Source organism: Corvus moneduloides, chromosome Z (assembly GCF_009650955.1).
Source record: "Corvus moneduloides isolate bCorMon1 chromosome Z, bCorMon1.pri, whole genome shotgun sequence".
In the NCBI taxonomy this organism is placed as follows: domain Eukaryota; kingdom Metazoa; phylum Chordata; class Aves; order Passeriformes; family Corvidae; genus Corvus; species Corvus moneduloides.
In genome coordinates, this window is record NC_045511.1 from 63,689,558 (window position 1) to 63,708,620 (window position 19,063).

General features: G+C 35.7%; 1 protein-coding gene across 4 annotated transcripts in view; it reads right to left on the bottom strand.

The window, feature by feature from the left end:
• Positions 1-67: 67 nt before the first annotated feature.
• Positions 68-19,063, bottom strand: part of UHRF2 (ubiquitin like with PHD and ring finger domains 2) — an 80,485-nt gene continuing 61,489 nt past the window's right edge. Inside the window, exons 9-16 of one of the 4 annotated variants that reach the window (XM_032097235.1) lie at positions 16,410-16,514; positions 8,408-8,547; positions 6,251-6,413; positions 5,575-5,712; positions 4,660-4,783; positions 4,097-4,260; positions 3,245-3,343; positions 68-1,238 (exon numbers count right to left, since the gene is read on the bottom strand). In XM_032097235.1, the coding sequence (XP_031953126.1) occupies positions 1,092-1,238; positions 3,245-3,343; positions 4,097-4,260; positions 4,660-4,783; positions 5,575-5,712; positions 6,251-6,413; positions 8,408-8,547; positions 16,410-16,514 (1,080 nt within the window). In that variant the 3' untranslated portion in view covers positions 68-1,091. The remainder of the gene's footprint in view (positions 1,239-3,244; positions 3,344-4,096; positions 4,261-4,659; positions 4,784-5,574; positions 5,713-6,250; positions 6,414-8,407; positions 8,548-16,409; positions 16,515-19,063) is intronic. The other 3 variants (XM_032097237.1, XM_032097236.1, XM_032097238.1) reach the window with 3 other exon arrangements.

Below are 19,063 nucleotides of genomic sequence, written 5' to 3' on the forward strand. Positions count from 1 at the left end.
AAAAATAAATTCTGTAAAAACCTGATGACTTAATTAAGTGGACAATAGTAAATACAAAACTAGCAAATTTTCTGAATCATAAAATATTTAATAAGGTATATTTGGGGGGCGGGGGGGGAATATATTGTATATAAAATTTCAGATCACAATATGAAGCGATTTGAACCCTCTCCAAGCTAGCACTGCCTTTAATGCTGTGTAGATGTATTGCCACTGATACAAGACCTACTAAAAGCATACAGTTTAACTAATACAGAAGTGGCTTTTTTTATATGAACTATTTTTTACACAACTAGAGTGTCTTGAATACCCTCTTTAAGTGCAAAAAACACAGATCACTTTACACTAATGCAGCAACAATGCATATTGTTCTCATTAGTCATTAGTAGTCAACTTGCATAAGATACAAGAAAAGCACAATGAAGCTCACAAAAATAGACTAAAAATCAGCCTGTTCTTGCAAAAAAATACAGCATAATAGAAGAAAAAGACAAAAAAGGGATTATGCACACCACAAAATTTACTGTTTAATCCAAATGGCTTAAGTGCTGAATCTGTTTCTTTTTCCTGGTTTTTTGTGGGTTTTTCTTTTGGTTTGTGTTTTGTTACTGGGTTCTTTTTTTTTTTTGTAAATCAAACCACATGGACCAGGCACAACTAATATTCAGGAGGCAGTGTGTAGCTAAAACATCACTAACTTTTTTTCATCCCCAACATTGTTTCATTGTTTGACACAATTTACTTTCCTCTGTCCTGAGGTAGTTACAAAAAAAACAAATCATAAATTAAGCATCAGCTAGGCCAGTAAGAGCTGAGGCTTTTCTTTTCTTTTTTTTTTCTTTTTTTTTTTTTTTCTTCTTTAAAAACTATTTGTTAACTGGCCAAAACTACCCTTGATGTTAAAAGACAGCTGAGAATTAGAGTTCTCACAACACCAAAAATGGCTATGAGGGGAAGAGGGTTAGCTGCTTCAAAATGTGACAATATATTGAGTCCCATCAAGCAGGCTGGTCCACTGCTGACTTTCCCATGTTTATCCCCCTTCACTCTCTATAAAGTCACTGGGAGAAGTACAGAAGGGTCTGAGCACATCATCGTCCTTTACTGTAACCAGGGAAGAACTGGTCCAGTAGTGTCTGCAGGACCTTGTTGGGAGCCATGGTGTAGCCCTTCCCCAGGTCATAGCGGCAGGCAGGGCAGGTGAACACTTCGGCTCTGAAGGAGCGCTGTAAACAACTCTAGGACACACAAAGACAGAGAAGTAAATTGTGACAACTTCGTTTTAGACTGACAGCTTAACCAGCAAAAAGTAAGGAATCACTGTAAACCGAAGGCACAATCTGCTGTACTACCAGAAAAAAGGAAGTCTTTGCCAAGCCCTCTGGTGCCTGACTCTGCCTGTGACTAAAATGTCCTAGCAAAGGAACTCTTCTCTATGCTGGGGAGGGAAACACTGTGCTTGGGTGGAATTAAATCACTAATGAGGTTTCCCCTTCATTTCCACTAATGCCTTCCTGTAAGTCACAGCCAGTCTTTAGCTTCCTTATAGCTTCACGGATTGCTATAGTTTTCCAGACCTTCATTTCAAGAGGAAGGTGAATATAACCATGTATATACTGTTTATGTAACAATCTCCATCTACCTCATCAGAATAGATTCAGTTAAGCCTTACAGATATTTGTAGGATAATATAATCTCTAACTCATTAGCATCTGTGCTGTCATCCTTACTACGTTACTGCAGACTGCTGAGTATCGTAAATTTGTCAGAGCAGATCTGTGTCCAAACAGCAACAGCAGCTTACTATCAAACTATTCCTTACAACTTTAACTGGATGTTATATTGTATCCTCAAATATTTACTGACATCTTCAAATATGGTGCTTTCTGGGTTTGCTGCCATTCAGCTTTCTCTTCTTTTTCCATAGTTTTCCAACTTCCATAATTCTAAATACTAACTCCTTCATAATATTTCTTGTTTTTCAAGGAGACATAATCTTTCTATGTGTGCAGGCCACACATAACAACACCCTGATTCTTACTGGAGTGGAATCTTCTTGAACAGCAGCCTATCATTACCGAATACTATACTAGGATGATAATAGCTTGAGTCCTTTTAGAGTCTCAGGCAGAAATACTAGGTACAGCTGGCACCATTCAAATATGCACAATTTAGATCATGAATCTGTACACACCAGTGCTACAAAATTAACTCTGGTCCAGATTTGATTCCAAGCTCCTTACATTATATCCAGATGACCATGATTTTAAGACGCATGAGTAATGTACTGACTTCTGTGGCCCTCCTATCAAACATGGACAATGCCAAGAATAACAAGATAACGTAACTTTCTCTGAATGAGCCCAAATAATTTTCTAGGGTATTTACCCTCCACTGATGCCTTTTCCTGGTCTTAAAATCAAGAGTCAAACATGGTTAGAAGGGGAAAGGGGATTTTACCTTGGTATTTATTTTAAGGATCCTTAGGTGCACACGTCCAGGTCAAATGTACCAAAATACACACCGCAATGCCCACCCCAAAAGATCTGGTATCACATTATAGATCTTTACTAATTAGCATATCTATCAAAGATTCCCCAATGAGAGGCTCAAGTGAGCCCCCCTCCCCAAGGAACCTTCCCCTGGATGGTTCTATCTTAGTTTATAGAATGTGTTCTGGAGAGGACCTTGGGGTCTGGGGCACACTGATCCCTAACTATGAAGCTTCTAAAATGTTTAGTCTTCTAGCTGAACTAACAAGTCCAAGAATGTAGGCAAAAAGCACTAAGAGTACAGAAGTTGTAAAAAGGTATAACAGGTGTGTAAAAGAAAAGGCGAAAAATCTTCATGGCATCACCAGCCTTTCACAACTCTTTAACAGAGAGTTATAAAATCATAAAATCTGGTTTTATTTCTTAACGATGTATAATTAAATCATTGATACTGTGCCAAAATCTAACCTGTGGGCCTAACCAATTCCTAGAGCACCTCCACTGATCACAAAGGCATGATAGCAATGGTAAACCTCACTCATTACGTCTATCAGGAACTATATGAAACATACTTCCACTCTTCATTACACAAAATTAAAGTGTTTACACAGCAAACACTGAATGGAAACTTGTTGCTTGTTTTTGCTCAGAATGTTATGCAATTATTACTGTCTTTCTAAAATGCATATGGCTTTGGTGACTGCAGTCTCAGAACCAAGAAAACAGCCCAGAGCAAGGCAGTTTATTCTTACTTTACAAACGTTGTGGAGGCACTCTGTTGTCACTGGCTGGTAAACCAACTCCTGGCAGCAGACACACATAAAGGATTGTTCCAGTTTCTTCAGAAAATTCTAATGTAGGGCAAAGGAATAAAAGAGACAAACTCTATTATAGTTCTAGTAAATGCCACTTACTACATAAAAATTATATACTTCCAGAAGTTCTTAAGTCCTTGATATCTCTGAGAACAGCTTTCTAGTACTAATCAGGAAGCATGTCTTTAATGGCTTAATTTCCCTGCTCTTTTACAAATCAAAGAATCATATAATCAGAGAACAGTTTGGGTTGGAAGGGGCCTTCAACAACACCTATTTCAATCCCCATGCCATGGGGAATCTTCCACTAGACCAGGTGGCTCAGGGTCCCATCCAGCCTGGCCTTAAACGCTTCGAGGAATGGGGCATATGTCCCTGGGGAACCTGACATAAAATTATTTTCTGCCTAAACAAAACGTAGTGACTACAACCATCTTTCTTCATGTCTGATTTCTGACATTAGCACAGCATAAAAATACATTCAGTATTTCAGAGAAAACATGCTCTCTTCAAAAATGAAAATAAACTAAAATCCACTTTTAACTTCAAAGTGTTTTTTGAGCAAGAAAAGATCTCTATTATGGAGGCATGAACCCATCCCTCAAACGCAAACTGCACAGATGAGGCTTATTTTCTTGAAATATACGTCTTACAAGTAAAAGTAATGCTAGACAGTCTACATTTTGCGTAAGTTCAACAAGCAAATGAGGTTTTAAGAGGGACTCAAGATTTCTCCTAATAACATAAAGAAAAGGCAAACAATAAAAATTATGCATGCAACAAACATACTGGTCCTTCCTTAAGAGAAGCAAGTACTTCATCCCACAGCTTCTGGTTCATGCAGTCTTCTCTAATCAGCCATTGCTGCTCTTGGGTCAGCTGGAAAGCTTCTCCTTTCCCTCCATCTCCCATCCTCATGGCTTTGGGTGTATTCATAGGTTCCTCTATACCTGCTTAAGATTGTGACCATCAGACACAGTAACAACAGTGTTAGTCTGAACTAACAGAAGACAGAACTGTTTCTAGGAGGAAACATGGATTAACATGGATTGCAACATGGATTTGCAGCAAGCAAATTCCTACTCCAATTCATACTGTTCAGCATTGTTTTGGATTGCAGCGCACAGCTGCACAGAAGAATGTTCATTTTTTTTGCAGAGCTTAAGAGAAAAAAACACATTAGGAGCAGTAAAAAGGATTAAGACCCCTACACTGCTACGTAATTAAAGGTCATGTGCTTATCAATTTACATTAGTACTACAAACAACTTCACACTTCCACAAAGATTTCATGGCTTAGAAATAATGTGACAGATTTTGCTGACAAATGCTAAAAAAGCAAAAAAGAAATACCATCATCAATTGTCCTTTTCTGGTTTCCATTACTTTGGCTGGTTGGCTCCTGTTTCACAGTTTGCTTTTTAACCTTATCTTTCTTCTCCTTACTAGCCATGGCTTCCAAATAACCTTCTGGATACTAAAATTAAAAAGCACAGATTTTAAACAAAAACCACTGGCATACAGGAATAACCAAACACCAAAAAGATTAACTTCTAAAAGACTTTAGATCCCTATGACAACCTAGTAAAATAATTACAAAAAAATTTTAAAATCCTGTATGATGGAGAAAACATTTAAATTAGTATCCATCATTAAAAAAAGCATAGTCAAGTCAAAGAATCTAATCCATACTCAGCTGTATTAAACAGTGTATCTGCACCTGTGTGCTTACAAACTATACAAATCAGGCAGATGATGGTATGCTGTAAGATATACCATTGCCTTGCCAGGAATAGATGTTAATTCTTTCCATCTTTCATGGTTTCTGCAATGCCAAAATTTTCATGCATCAGCCTATTTCTGTACCTAAGATACACTATGTATACAAATTCTCAGTCACATGAAGAGAGAAATACATAAAAATGCACAGTTGTTTTGGTTTCTCTGACTCTAGGTGACTCTAGTCACCTGCAGAAAAATTTGTTCCAGCCTAAGAGTCACAAAACTGGACACAAATTCTGATTTTCCAGTCCATATATGCAAACCAATTTACTGCTAGGGCAGAAAGCTTAATTCGCAGTTCCTTCTGCTGTGTCACTATCACAGATTCTTTCAATTTGCATATAATCTGCAGTGGTTTTTAGTATTAAAAGCTGCCACAGTGAAGTACAAGGGAAAAAAGGGAGCTTTAATTTAACTGATTTCTTTCTTTGGAATTTGTTTACTGGAACTAAGAATGAAAACAACTGTCCAAGTCCTGATACCAACCTGTACACTTAGACCCAGCTTCTTTGACCGCTCCATTCCTTCTGAAGTCCAAGGTGCAGGCTCAACGTCATCTCTTCTCAGAAGATAGCGCCAAACTAAAAATCCACATTTTCCAATTTCTGGCCAATACTTCACCACCTAAAGAACAATATAAAATTACTGCCATTATTTTATCACAAGCCAAACACATGAACATTATACTTTAATTGCTCAAGAAGAAATGAGAAGAATGATTTATACATTATTATTATTATTATATACAGCAGTTCTTTTCTCAGCTGTGAAATTTTTGTATTTTTTACAAATATGGTGCTCTTAAAAGGCACACTCCTTTGTTTCAGAAACCAAAAAGTCTTTAAACTAACAAAAGACTACGATATAGTTGGAAGGACTGAAGAAATAATGAAATTATCTGATTTCAGGGATGAATTTAACTTGATAAGCACATGCAAAGCAACTTACAAATTCAACCTTATATATCCCATTACAGATTATGTTCTATTATCATTGCTCTAAGTAATTTCTGTTTGGCTCACTTTGCAAAATAAACTAAAAAGCTATAGTAAAGAAAAAATAACTACTTCTTTCAAGTAATAATGAAGTATTTGCAGACTAATGCATATGAGGCTTTTTAAAACAGACTAAGAGAAATTTCACGTTGTAGAGCTCAAAATACCTTGTAAATGCCATCGTATCTGTTGCCCTCCTCTGGGGCATACTTGCTGATCCGCCGTCCTTTTGAACTGCGCACTACTCTGACTGGTTTACCAGCTCTCCAATTCTTTGACTCTGCTCCATTTTTGTCATCCAGTGGGGCATCACAGTTAAGGGCCAATGCCCTAGAAAGACATTTAAATTCTTCATAAGATAGATTGCTTCACCAAACAGAGCTTAAGAGTTAACATAATTAAGTTGTATGTGTTTCCCTTGCCTAATTTTGCTTTATCAAGAGCGTAAGCTTCTTCAGTATGTTTTTTAGCAGAACTGATGGAAGAAATGAGATCCATGCTATAATGCATGGCATGAAAAAAAGATGGCAACACTAAATATTTTATTATCTAGGTTCCAGATGAAAACTCATCTGAAATTTCCAGATAAAACAAACCAATCCTTTTAGACTTAATAGTCTTCATTTTTAAAAATAATCCTTTCTTAAATAGCATTGAGGAAATTAAAATTATAACAAAAGGCAAGCTTTCCCCATTGCTATCCTGCATCAATACAGGCTTTTTAAGTGTGTACACAAAAGTAATGAATATGATGAAAAACATATAGACAAAAAAGTACACAATTACCATTCAAAAAAGCTCTAAGTACCATTCCACTCTCACATGATACATAAAATACCTCAGAAGGTGTTAGAGAAGGACTTAGAATCATAGTACCTAATTTAAGGACAAGCAAACTCCTTTAGCCATGAAGACCCTCTTCTAGAAACCTGGAGCAAGACAGTATGACCAAGTCGCCAGTAAGAAACAGTATTTCTACTACCACAGCCTGACTTGAAGGGATTGAAAACCCTTCAGAATCAGCCACAACTCAAATTACGGAACTCAAAACAGAAGAAATAATATGGGTTATAAACAGACATGGTACAAGTTCTCCACATCGTAGAGAACAGTAAGAGACAGGAACACTACGCCAACATTAAAAATGTTTCTCATTTAAAACCAAACCTTGTAAAACTATCTGGACAAGCAAAACCAACACAGATTCAACTACACAGAATCATCATAATATTCTGAATCAAAGTGCTTGAGAACTTGTATCAAGCTCACCAAGTGAGAGCAGCATGTTGTTACTCCATGTACCCTAACGTCTTCAAAGCTAAGTAGTTTTGCCTCTGGATTTCTCATTTGCTAAGAGAAAGGCTGTCTGTCACTAAGGAGTCCAGCCTTTAATTCTGTGTCCCAAAACAACTTTGCTCTATTCACTAAATCTGCTTGTAAAGCTACTGCTTAAATCTACTTCCCTCTTTCTTCCCTCCTTGTTCTTGTTCATGTTTGCATCATATACTCCCTCCTCCTCCCTGTCTCAGCAGCCAAGTCAGGCTTTTCCTCTTTCTCCTCTAGACAGCTTGAAAGAATCCCTCTCCAGCCAGTCTGAGAGCAGCAGAACGTGTCTAAATGCAGACCTGGCAAACAAAAGTTCTCAGTGACTCTCAGCATCCCACAGGTGTTCAGAGGTCAGTTGTGTAATAGATTATGCTCTTAGGAACAGAAAAGGATGGAGTACTCTTTGTTCAGGCAGGCTTTTGGAGGATGGAAAAACACTTCAGGCAGATGTCCAATTCTTCCTCTGGATGTATGTTCTCTTTCAAGTACCTGTTTTGATAAAGCAGCACCCTAATTCCTTGCTCTTCATAGAAAAATATGATGGAAGAAAGGGCTAGCAAAACAGAAAATATTTCTTTTATCATGGGAAAATGAAAACGCTTTCTTCCTACTTAAATTCATAACTGATTTACCCACTGGAGAAACTTAAAAAACGAAACACCCAGAATTAGAAAACTTCTGCTCAAGAGCTTTGACAAACTTCTCACTTAATTAAAACAGAGTCTTCTGAGGGTGACTGTAGAACAATTTCAACCAGAGGCATGACTGTGAGCTGCAGCAGCAATTCAGCAATGTATTTCACTGAGATGCATGTTCCTTAAAGCAACAAAACTTTATAATGCTTGATAAAATGCCTCTTAGTAGCAAGAGGCATTGCTGTTTACAAACACAGCATGTACAGGAGTGAAAAAATACAGCAAAACATTGGTTTTAAATTAAAGCACTACAACCCAACTTTTTGTTTTGGAATACTTTTAAATTTTATCTTCAAAACTTACCTATTCATGTGCGTTAATGTCTGATCAAATGAATGTTCTCCAATTCTTTTATTGCCAGAAAGATCTCTACCTCCACTCCCAGTGTAAGTGAATTCATCTCCTCGATCCTGTGCAAGAAGATTATCCTTTGGTTTAACGCTCTAAAGTAAAGTAACTCAATTAAAAAAAAAAAAAAAAAAAATAAAAAAAAAAAAAAGCAACTTTATTTGTTCTATTTACTCAGAGAAAAACTGTAATCCAAGGCATGAAAGACATGTTTTCAATTTCAATATCACCGTCCTACAGCAGCTGTGCCAGCACAACACTACTGCTCTAGATGTAACCACTTTCCCAAAAAATTCTGATTGAAAAACTGCCTGCCTTAAAAACTGCTACTTTTGCATTTTTTATAAAGCTATTTTGAGAAAAAAATCTGAGGAAGAGAACATATTCTAGCAAGTGGTTACTTGCTCTTGAGCTTTCATTGAGTTTACAAGAACATCATGTTTCTAAAATACACAGTAAATACCTTGGATGAATCATGTCAGCCACTTCAGCTTGTGCAAGGAGCTTAGTGCTGATACATACATACAGTGCTGCCTTATGTACAAGGCAGGTGCTTTAGTGAAATACTAATCCCAACTCTTCTGAATCAGTGAGAGTTTAAAATAATTTAGATTCATATTTTGTAAGCTAAAATAATTCTGTACTATAGTTCCTATGTAGAATTTTCATGAAATTGAAAGAAGGTTGATAAAATCTTTTACCATGAGCTGTGAAAACTGTCAAAATCTAAATACACTTAAGTAAAGCCTGTATTTCTACTTCCTGTACAAAGTCTGTCACAGAATTTCATATTACTCCTGGGAAATTCATGTATTTCCAGAAATACATAAATATACACATTACATATATATTTAATGCGTTATTTCTTTGGAAATGCATACTGGGTACAAAGCATGTAGCAATTGTGGAAGATAAACATTTAATAGGAAAATAATATCTAAATGAATATTTAAAGCAAAATTCGGAACATCTATGCAGTAATAAAATTCAGTCCACTTCTTACCACTATTAAAAGTCTGACATTTTTTAGGATCCAGTGCAAGACTGTTACATATATTTCATGACTGACAACAGCAGAAAAAGAGAAAGTTAGAAAGAGAAATGCTGGTTGAACAAGGCCATAGATAATTATAGAAATTAGGTTCATTTTATTTTGTGTAGGGAAAACCTAACAGAAACTCAGCTGCAGTTATCTGCACATAATAAATACAAGTGCTATGAAGTTAAAAAGTATACTCAAAACCTAGCAAAGACATGTATAAACTTTGGTATCTGCTTTCTTAAAACAGTCTACTTACTCTACTAAATAAATCTCTAAAAACCAACAGAAATAGAATGAATTTCTATTAAAGACAGTATAAGAAACAACTTTAAAAGACGAACCAGACAAGAACCATTTACTAAGAAAGTATGTAAAATAAATTGTATAAAATAAAGTATCACAGAATTGGAATTAATCACAGAGTATGTTTCATTTTTCAGTGACTGTCAAGGCAAACACAATGCACAGATCACGCAAAGATGATCCTGATAATAATATGAACAAGGATGGATTTGCTTGATGTATCACAACCAATCAAACAAATTGCATTTTGACAATGAATAAGAAGCTTGTCACAAGTTCAGAAAAACAGGGAAACATATCTTGGAAGGTCATGAATCCAGAATAGCCTGCGTTTTCTAACAAAGAAAGAAACACACACATGTTGATTATGTGGCAGGGTGGGGAGGGACTGTCAAGGCACTTTTTGATATACAAGCAGAAATAAACTGAAATCAGAAGGTGATTTTTTTTCTCTCTTCTTAGAACGTAATTTTGAGATAAATACTGATATGACATATATATAAGAATGTGAAAAAATCCAAGAAAGACAGAAACACTTCATATGAAAGCAAGAGGGGAAAAACTATTTACAAGACAGGACAGGTTCTTGACAAACTTTTGTTTATCAACTACCAGGTTGTTGATACATCTTCACGAGAAGAAAGAATGGAATAGACTTTTATTTTCTGGCATAACAGAAAGACATAAATCAAGGACAAATTGCTACAGACTTAAGACAAAAAAACTCAAGAGAGAATGCATAAAGGCAACAGAATTCCTACTTCCATACACTTCTATGGAAAATAGTTAAATGTAAATGGCCTAAAACCAACAAACTTCCAGCATCTTCAGAGAAAGACCAAGTGGTTCTCTGGTGGTAGTCTAACCACAGGCAAACTGAAAACACTGTGCTTGAAGAGATACTATGGATAGAAGGCCTATGCATACATGCTCACCTCCTGAACATATCCCGCACTTCATAGGTTACATTTGCTTTTCTTTAATTATCAAAGTGTTCTATGCATAAATAAGCAACTGGAAATGCAGGGGAAGGGAAATGGAGGATAAAAGGAATTACTATGGAACATAAATGTCACAGGTCAAGTTACAAGGATCTTTCAACATCCTCCAACGTACGGAAGACTCACTGCTGCTTTATTTTCTAGATGAACTATACTCTTTTACTTCATATCAGATACATTAGAAAAAAAAACCAAAAAAGAGATTTCAGGGAACAAACACACAGTTTCTAGATCTGAAGGAAAATGACAGAGATCTTGTCATTGATCTGAGCTAGATGAAGAGAAATGGGAGGACATTTGATATAATCTCTGATATAAGAGCAACTCTCAAACAGGAGAGGAAGAAAGCTCAGAAGAACTCAAAAGTGCTTGTAGAGAAGAAAATCAAAAATGGCAAGAGTAAGTGATGCACAGACCCAGTGTCTAAAGAATGGAATAAAGGTGGATATGAATGTGCCCATGACAAGCAGAAGTGAAACAGGGACACTGGTACTCCAGAGACTTCATGGGAGACCTAGAGTACCTACTTCCATAGGGCTTATGGTGTTTTACTTTTGAAGTGAAGTACGACAAGCATATTCACAGCTTATTATTTGGGATGACTGGAGAGTAATGACTCACTAAAACAATTTCTCAACAGCTCTGAGTTCTATCTATAGATAATACAGGATCTTCCTACCACCTACAACAACTTTCAACTGAGAGCCAGTATGAGACTGGTAAAGCTATTTTTGTCTCAAGAGGATCAGAAAGCAGAACTGAAGACAATGCTTCAAACAGTTAAAGAAAACATATGGCAAAAGGAATTACTGATGTCTGTATGTTCTTCTTGGACAAACAAAATAGCTGTCAAAAAGCCTATCAAAACAATCTTATCTTTTCCCCTCCCTTCTTCCTACATTCTCCCCATTTTCTTACCTTAAAATATGTATTTCTGCCATTTCTCTTCTGCTTTCCAGAGCTTAATTCCACTTCCTTGGAACTTTCAAGAGCTAGTAAGTATTTTGTCATCCTGTCTTAACACCTTTTGTATGCCCTTTTTTCTTATGTTGTGTCCATAAAGTTATTTCTTAACTATCCTGTTTGCAAACTTTGATCATATGATAGATCAAATGAACTTCAGCCACAGTAGCATTGACCCAGTATCTCATACTGAGGTGCGTGAGTGGAAGACAAGCCTGAAGCTCTAGTACTACAAGCCAGTCAGCCTCAGACAGCCAGTACAGACAGTCAGTTGTAATAAATCATACTCCACTATCCACTGTTGTTATATAATCAGTTTTAAGTCTAACAAAGAAATAATGTAGAATGAAAAAAGCAAGATTTTGAATTCCATTGAATCATTTGACCACATTATTTCTATGGATTGCTTTTATGCACCAGCTGACAGGCACATTAGCTACTTCAAGTTACTAGAATATCAACTATCTCAAGAGAGCTCTCAATCATTTTCTCTTTCCATTAACACCTCTGCTATTATGCTCAGATTTCAAAGTTTGGTTCCAACAGATAAAGCAAAAATTGTATTTCTCAGTAATAGGATATTACAAACTCAATCAGATTTTCTAGATGAGTTCCAACCCTCAGTCTGAACAACAAAAAAATGTCTTATTGGCTTTCTTGATACAAGAAATCCCCAAATATCATCACTTCATCAATCCCACATCAGCTTGACCTCAGCAAAATGTAATGAATAAAAGCTGAGTTTGATTATATGATAAAGCAAAATAAAAAAGCACTAAACCTTTTTAAAGGAAGTTATTAAATCCAAGTCAAATATTAACTATCAAGCAATTACCTTTGAAAGCATTTTCTTTCCCTAGCAGTAGGGATATCTGAAACTGAATCATGTCATCATTCATCTCCATTAAACTCTGTATGCATAAAGTGCTGAGAGAATTGGTCTATCTGCCCACTGTGTGATTTATTTTTGAAAATTTCATGGTTTAACACTGCAGTAAAAGGTGCCAATTGAAAAGGAAGGGCTAAACTACAAATTTCATTTGTAAATCAATAAAAATCCCTTGCATTAAGTGCAGAGCCTGAATACATCATAATTTTTCTTTCTGAGTCTTCCTCAGAATCGCCCCTGACAGCAAGAACCTGGCAGTTTCATGGCACATTCCACCACAATGAAAACATTTCACCATTTTAGTGTTGACTAATCTACATATCTGAAGAGTAAGAAAGTCAGCTTCAATGCAGGAAACAGCAGAAGGTGGCTAACTGGTGATGGATGCAGGGCAACATCTTAAAAAATCAAGGTCCTAGTTAACCACTGTATGTGAATTCCTTTCTGAGGTTTTTCTTACTCCTTTCCATGTAGTGTCCAAAAATGGCGGATTACCAGGCTTTTAAAACGAACATAAATATGTAAACAATTCAGGCTACTCAGTGTGGATTAATTATCTTTCATTCCATTAAAAATCTGTTCTGATTTTGAACCAGGTTCACCAAAGACAGAGAGCCTTTTCAGGTCAAAGACACTTTCCTGTAGCAGGAGTTTACTTAGGAGATACAACAGCTCTTAGATGCAGCATTTTTTAATTACGGTAATCTTTGGCTCTTGGGTGGAGATCCAAAATTGATTGGCTTTTTGAGGGAAAAAAATCCTGCAATCTGTATGACTAATTTAATTAGCCTACTATAATTATACTTAAAGTAACACATGGAAAATCTAAAAGACATGCATTTTGTATTAGACATGAATTTCATTAAGTGGTTTGTGAATGCTACATTCCAGGCACTGAATGGGTTTGGTATAAAATATCAACAAACCTAAACAATGACTATATTGCTTGGGGTCCCTTTTGAGTCATTAGAGTCATTATCGTCTCAGAATCTTTTATGAGAGGATGCAACTGCTCACACCAAGTATTATTCTCCAAAGAGATTCTGAATCTCAGTTCAAGATTTCCCATATGATTCTATGTGCAACAACACTTACAGAAGAAACAATTTTTGTTTGGATTAAATTAGAGCACACCACACAATTAATTTACCATCTTTACAACACTACCTCAACCCAGCAGAAACATGAATCTTGAAACTTTTGACAATAAGCAGCAGTTTCAACCTGATACATAAAAACAGGGACACAAAATAAGAGGCCAAGTTTTCAACATGGAAGTTAGACTTCTCCAGCTGCTTGATTTAATGAACAGACAAATAAGCATACGTTCATCATGAACTCTGTGATTGCACAATCAGTGCTAATGTCCAGTATCTAGTCTTTAAATGTTAGTCTGCTCTGAAACAATTCTTAAATTACAGATTACTAAAAGACTTCTCAATTTCTTCAGCTAATGTTCCTATTATTACTATGAAAACAATACCAGGAGATCAGCAATATTAACATATTCAAAATAAAAGCTAACTATGGGTAAGCTATGTAATACGTCACTAGAATTCAAAGTTACACATTTTCAGGAGAGAGATTAATGTGCAAATATTTTATATGCATGTAATTAGAAATGAGGATAAAGCTTCATGTGCAAAACAATTTCACCCACTGCTCATTTTGTTAGCTATGACTGTACCTGTTCTCAATCTTGAGGGTACATCTGACAGAACTGATAAAACTTGTTATTAAGGAGCACTCCAATACATCCAGAACATCCCAAATTCAGCAAAACTGGAGATAATTCTGGGTCTCCAGGATTTTAAGTTTCTAAAGGCATGGCATAAAAATGTCATGATCTGAAAGCTAGACAGTGAACTCTGTTTCCTGCAATGTATTTTTGCAATTACTTTACCTGAGTGTGGCTTTGTTGATTTAAAGCAATAAGAAGCACATTAAGATGGCACACACCATCGGTGTGCATAAATAGTACATAAAGTTTATAAGCATACAGTATAACACTCCTCCAAAATGAATTTATTTCTCACTTTTATAAAAACTGACACACAAGTACTTTTGTCGTACCATTGAAATTCAAGTAAGAGTCATCTCTCTTTTTGGTACTCACACAATAAAATGAATAGATGTTAGCAGAGATTTTTAACTGTATCTTTTATTTAAAAGTTTCACTTCTCAAATTGATTAGATACTGTGCTCAGGATACTTAAAAGTACAAAACTCGATTTTTCTGTGTATATTCTTACAGGAATTTAATCTCAACCTTTTCCAAAAAACCAGGAAAAATTAAAGTAAGTTGGAAAATAAAATCTGGCATATGAAAGAAGAAGAGAATAAAAACTAATTTCAATAGTGTAACTGGGAAAAAAAAATCCCTTGTATTATTAGTTTAGAAAACAGAAAAACACTGACATTCATATAAGTTTTTAGGGAATTTTCTGCAACACTTCTCTCCTACTATGCCTTTTCAAAATTATTTATGTCTTTCAGACTATGACAGTACTTAGGTGTCTACAAAACCACAGTCACAACATCACTTAGGTGAACTGAAAAGACATGCAAAGAATCCAATTAAGCTTAGTAAATATTTTGAATTGAATAATTACCACCTCAGAAATAAGGGGACATCAGTATCACTAAAAAGAATAAAACAGGAGTCTGCAGCATCCCAGCATAGCAGATACAACTACTGTGCAACAGTGTTCTTAGGGTCCACGAGCTTGGCCCAGGATAGACGCTAAGGACACCATATCCAAACACCAAGTACCTCCTCATGCCACTTGTTCAAATAGAGACACACACTCCTTCAGAGGCAATACTCTGCAGCAGCAGCAGCAGCAGCTGGTAGATGCTGTTGGCAAAGAATATGTTACATTCTAATGCTATTTCATTCATATGCTTTTTTTTTTTTCTTCATTGCCCTTTTTCTTGTGTTTGATAGTTACGCGTGTGTTAAAAAAACCAGGTTGCTTACTGCATTATCCTTCACCTGATCCATGATTCAAAATTCCACCTGATGAACCGGAACTGCAGGAAGGGATGGACCTTGTGTAAACATTACTTAATGGAAGAAAACAGTAATCTCTTCACAAAAAAATGTTGGTCAATACCAGGAGATGAAAACTGAAAGCAGTTACTGTTTTGTTTAGCAGCATAATTGCTTCTGTTGCTCTACTTAGAAGTTAACACCAAACTAGAATTCTTTCCCAGCACATTTAGTGCTCATAATACGAGACGGTGAGACTTTGCTAAGAAGTTCTGAAAGTGCTCATTAGCAGGAGCCAAGAACTTTCAGAACTTCCTAGTATCAAGTAATACATATCTTTTATTCTTGTGCATTAAAATAAATGTATCACATATTTAGAAATACTGTTTGGAATGTAATTAAATCGTGACAAAAGCAGAACATAAAGCGTATTATTTGCATATAATTACACGATCAGATTTTATATTATGCTCAATTTAAACTCCAAAAGTATACTGAAATGTAACTACCCTAAACAATGTCAAATCCAGCAGTAACTGATGTTTTTCTTTAATGCAAATCTGAGCATAAGCATTCTTTAAGATTCGCTAAGATTTTTCTCTCCAAAATACTAAGAACTACTTAATTTATCAGTAGTAGCTATTTTTTTCCACAGTCACATCTGCCTAAACATTAGTTTTAAACAACAAATATAACTGCATATTTACAGACATTGATACATTTGATGCAGGAGAACAGCAAGACCATTGCTCGCATGAATGACATACCACTTCATCTTCAAATCCCCCAGCTAGTACGAGTGAGTAAGCTCCATCATTACTGCGTCCATGGATTCCACCAACATGGGGCCTGTGAACACCTGCTTCACTCACCTGCGAACAGAAAAAAGCCAGTTTCCAGCATTTTTTTCGAAGACCAAGTCACCTACAACCACTTTTAACAATCAATTTTCTGCTTAAAATATTCTACAGAGGTTTCTGTGTCAACAGTTAATGCAAGACTGCTATTAAAGGTGGGAACTCCACTGTTTATTCCGTAAGAAAAGCTGAAAGTAAGAACACCGAGAAAATCAGCAGGATAATGTAGGACAGTGGTGACAGTGGAAGACGTAAAGACACACTTTCTTTCTTGGGAAAAATCTCCAAGTTTTTTTTCCATAAGCAATACCTAAGACTGTACTCACTGATATACTCCATTTGCACAGTCATTTAGAACAATTCAAAGCAGAAGGAGGTCTGCCAGTTTGGTAACATTTTACAATTTTTAATCAAGGAAGATCCCAGTGTAAACATCATTTTGTCAGGGACTTTTAAGGTAACACTCTAAATGTAACCAGTGGAGAGGAATATTATCACACTGCCCAAGGAAAAAGAAGAGGCCACTGCAGCACTATATGGATCATAGACTAGTTCTCCAACCAGGATAACTCTCTGGCAGTAAATGTTCAAGTCATCTGCAACCTGACCACCTGAAAGCTGCAGCTGTAGCATAATCTGGCAACATCATTAGTCTGCTGGATCATCTCTCCCACAAAAACTTACTTAATAATGATTTCAAACTACTGATTATTAAAAAAAACCCCCACAAACAACCTTTACAAATAAAAAGAGACTATATATTAAATTATGCATTTTCTCAGTATATTATGCAAAAAATACTATTAATAGAATGAAGGATTCCAGCACAAAACCAATTACACTACTTTCTACCTTCATCTTTTCTTTCAGACCTTGATTTTGCCTGTTTTTCTCATTCTGCTTCTCACACTCCTGAGCTCCTTTTCTCAGCCTACACTTCCAAACAACTTTCAAGGAAGTCTATATTCTTCTGCTGTAATCCTGACATTTCATAACACAATACATCGAAGATCCAGCTAGTAAAAAATGCAGTTTTAAACAACAGATTAGAGCTGTGCAGAGTATGAAAACTAGGCAAGGACACAATAATACTTCCTGGCACAATTTCTCAGGATCCAGCTGTCTGTGGCTGACTTCCTGTACTATTTAAAACTTTTGGATTCATAGTATTGAAGAGATAGAAGAGTTCAAGTAGTACCACTTGTCATATGAACTAGTACCACTTTCAGTCACTTTGGAGTGGACAGCTGATGTTTTTGTCACGATCACTTTACAAAATTTGACATCACAAATTTGTAAATTTGTCATTACAAATTGTCCCACTTTTTTTATACTGTACATCATTTTGTAGTCATCTACACCCCACAAAATTTTCAACATTTTCCAGATGAATGAAAACAATTCCATTCCTTTAATCATCCTGATTGCTGTTCATAATAATGTATTTTATTCTCCTGACCTTTCATTTAATGATAATTTAGTATTTGATTTATTTTTCTGTTCACTATTGGGTATTAAAATGACATATTTTTCAGAATTAGCTATCAGAATATCTCTTTGCTAAATAACAAGAAGAAGAAGTAGCTGAAAGCCAATTACTAATAACATACTTGGAACTGTTCCCAGTCCCATGTTTACTATCCACAACAGCTTAGCACTTTCCCTTAACTTTATCAGCTATTTGCCAATTTTTCCAGACCATTTGTGAGTATGCTGAATAAAAAGGCCCCACTATTGTGCTCCTCTTTCCTGTTGTATCAAACATCCTTTAATTGATTCCTCCCTCCCTTCTTTTCATTTCCAGGTTTTATCAATTAAATCTAGGTTTCTGGTAGGTGATTCACCCCCAAGATGAGCTGTGGTAAATAATTCATGGCAAAGATGGTCTTCAGATGCTCTGAAACATTGCTCCAGAAGCAATATTTAGTCAATTTCCTTCTAGGGAAAAGAGAGTTTGTGTCATTAAAAAAACGATGCAAATCAGAAATAAAGAAGTCTTTAAATACTCATACAGTCTCTAAATTCTCATAGATTTGCTAAGACAAACTATTTTCTCATGAAAAAGACTATGAGAAAAAAAAGGGTTTTTTTCTACATAGAAAGCATTTCAATTTTTTTTTAATGACAAAATATTTAATTTGTACCCAAAATAAATGAATTATGCATAAATGGTAATTGTCTTTTGATATCTAGTCCATACATATATATATATATAAAAATTTCTTTGATCGATTTTTTTGACAAAAGCAGCACTCTAATTCTGTTTCTTTTTCCTACCAGTACTAGAAATACCTGAAAAGCATTACCTTTTGTCTTACCAATAGAATTCCTAGCAAAAAGGTAATTCCAATTACCATTGAAGCAGTGAAAATAAATATTGATTGTGATACTTTGAGTTTGCCTAAGTGATTTTAGAAAGTTCTCTTACTTACTAGACTTTACATAATCTGGCAGCCAACAAAAAGAAAGCAAATGATGATAAGTTCATGAAACAAATCAGAAGAGGCTTTTAATTTTTGGCTTGCCCCTCCTCAAGCGGTTTAAAAACCCCTGGTTTTATTCTT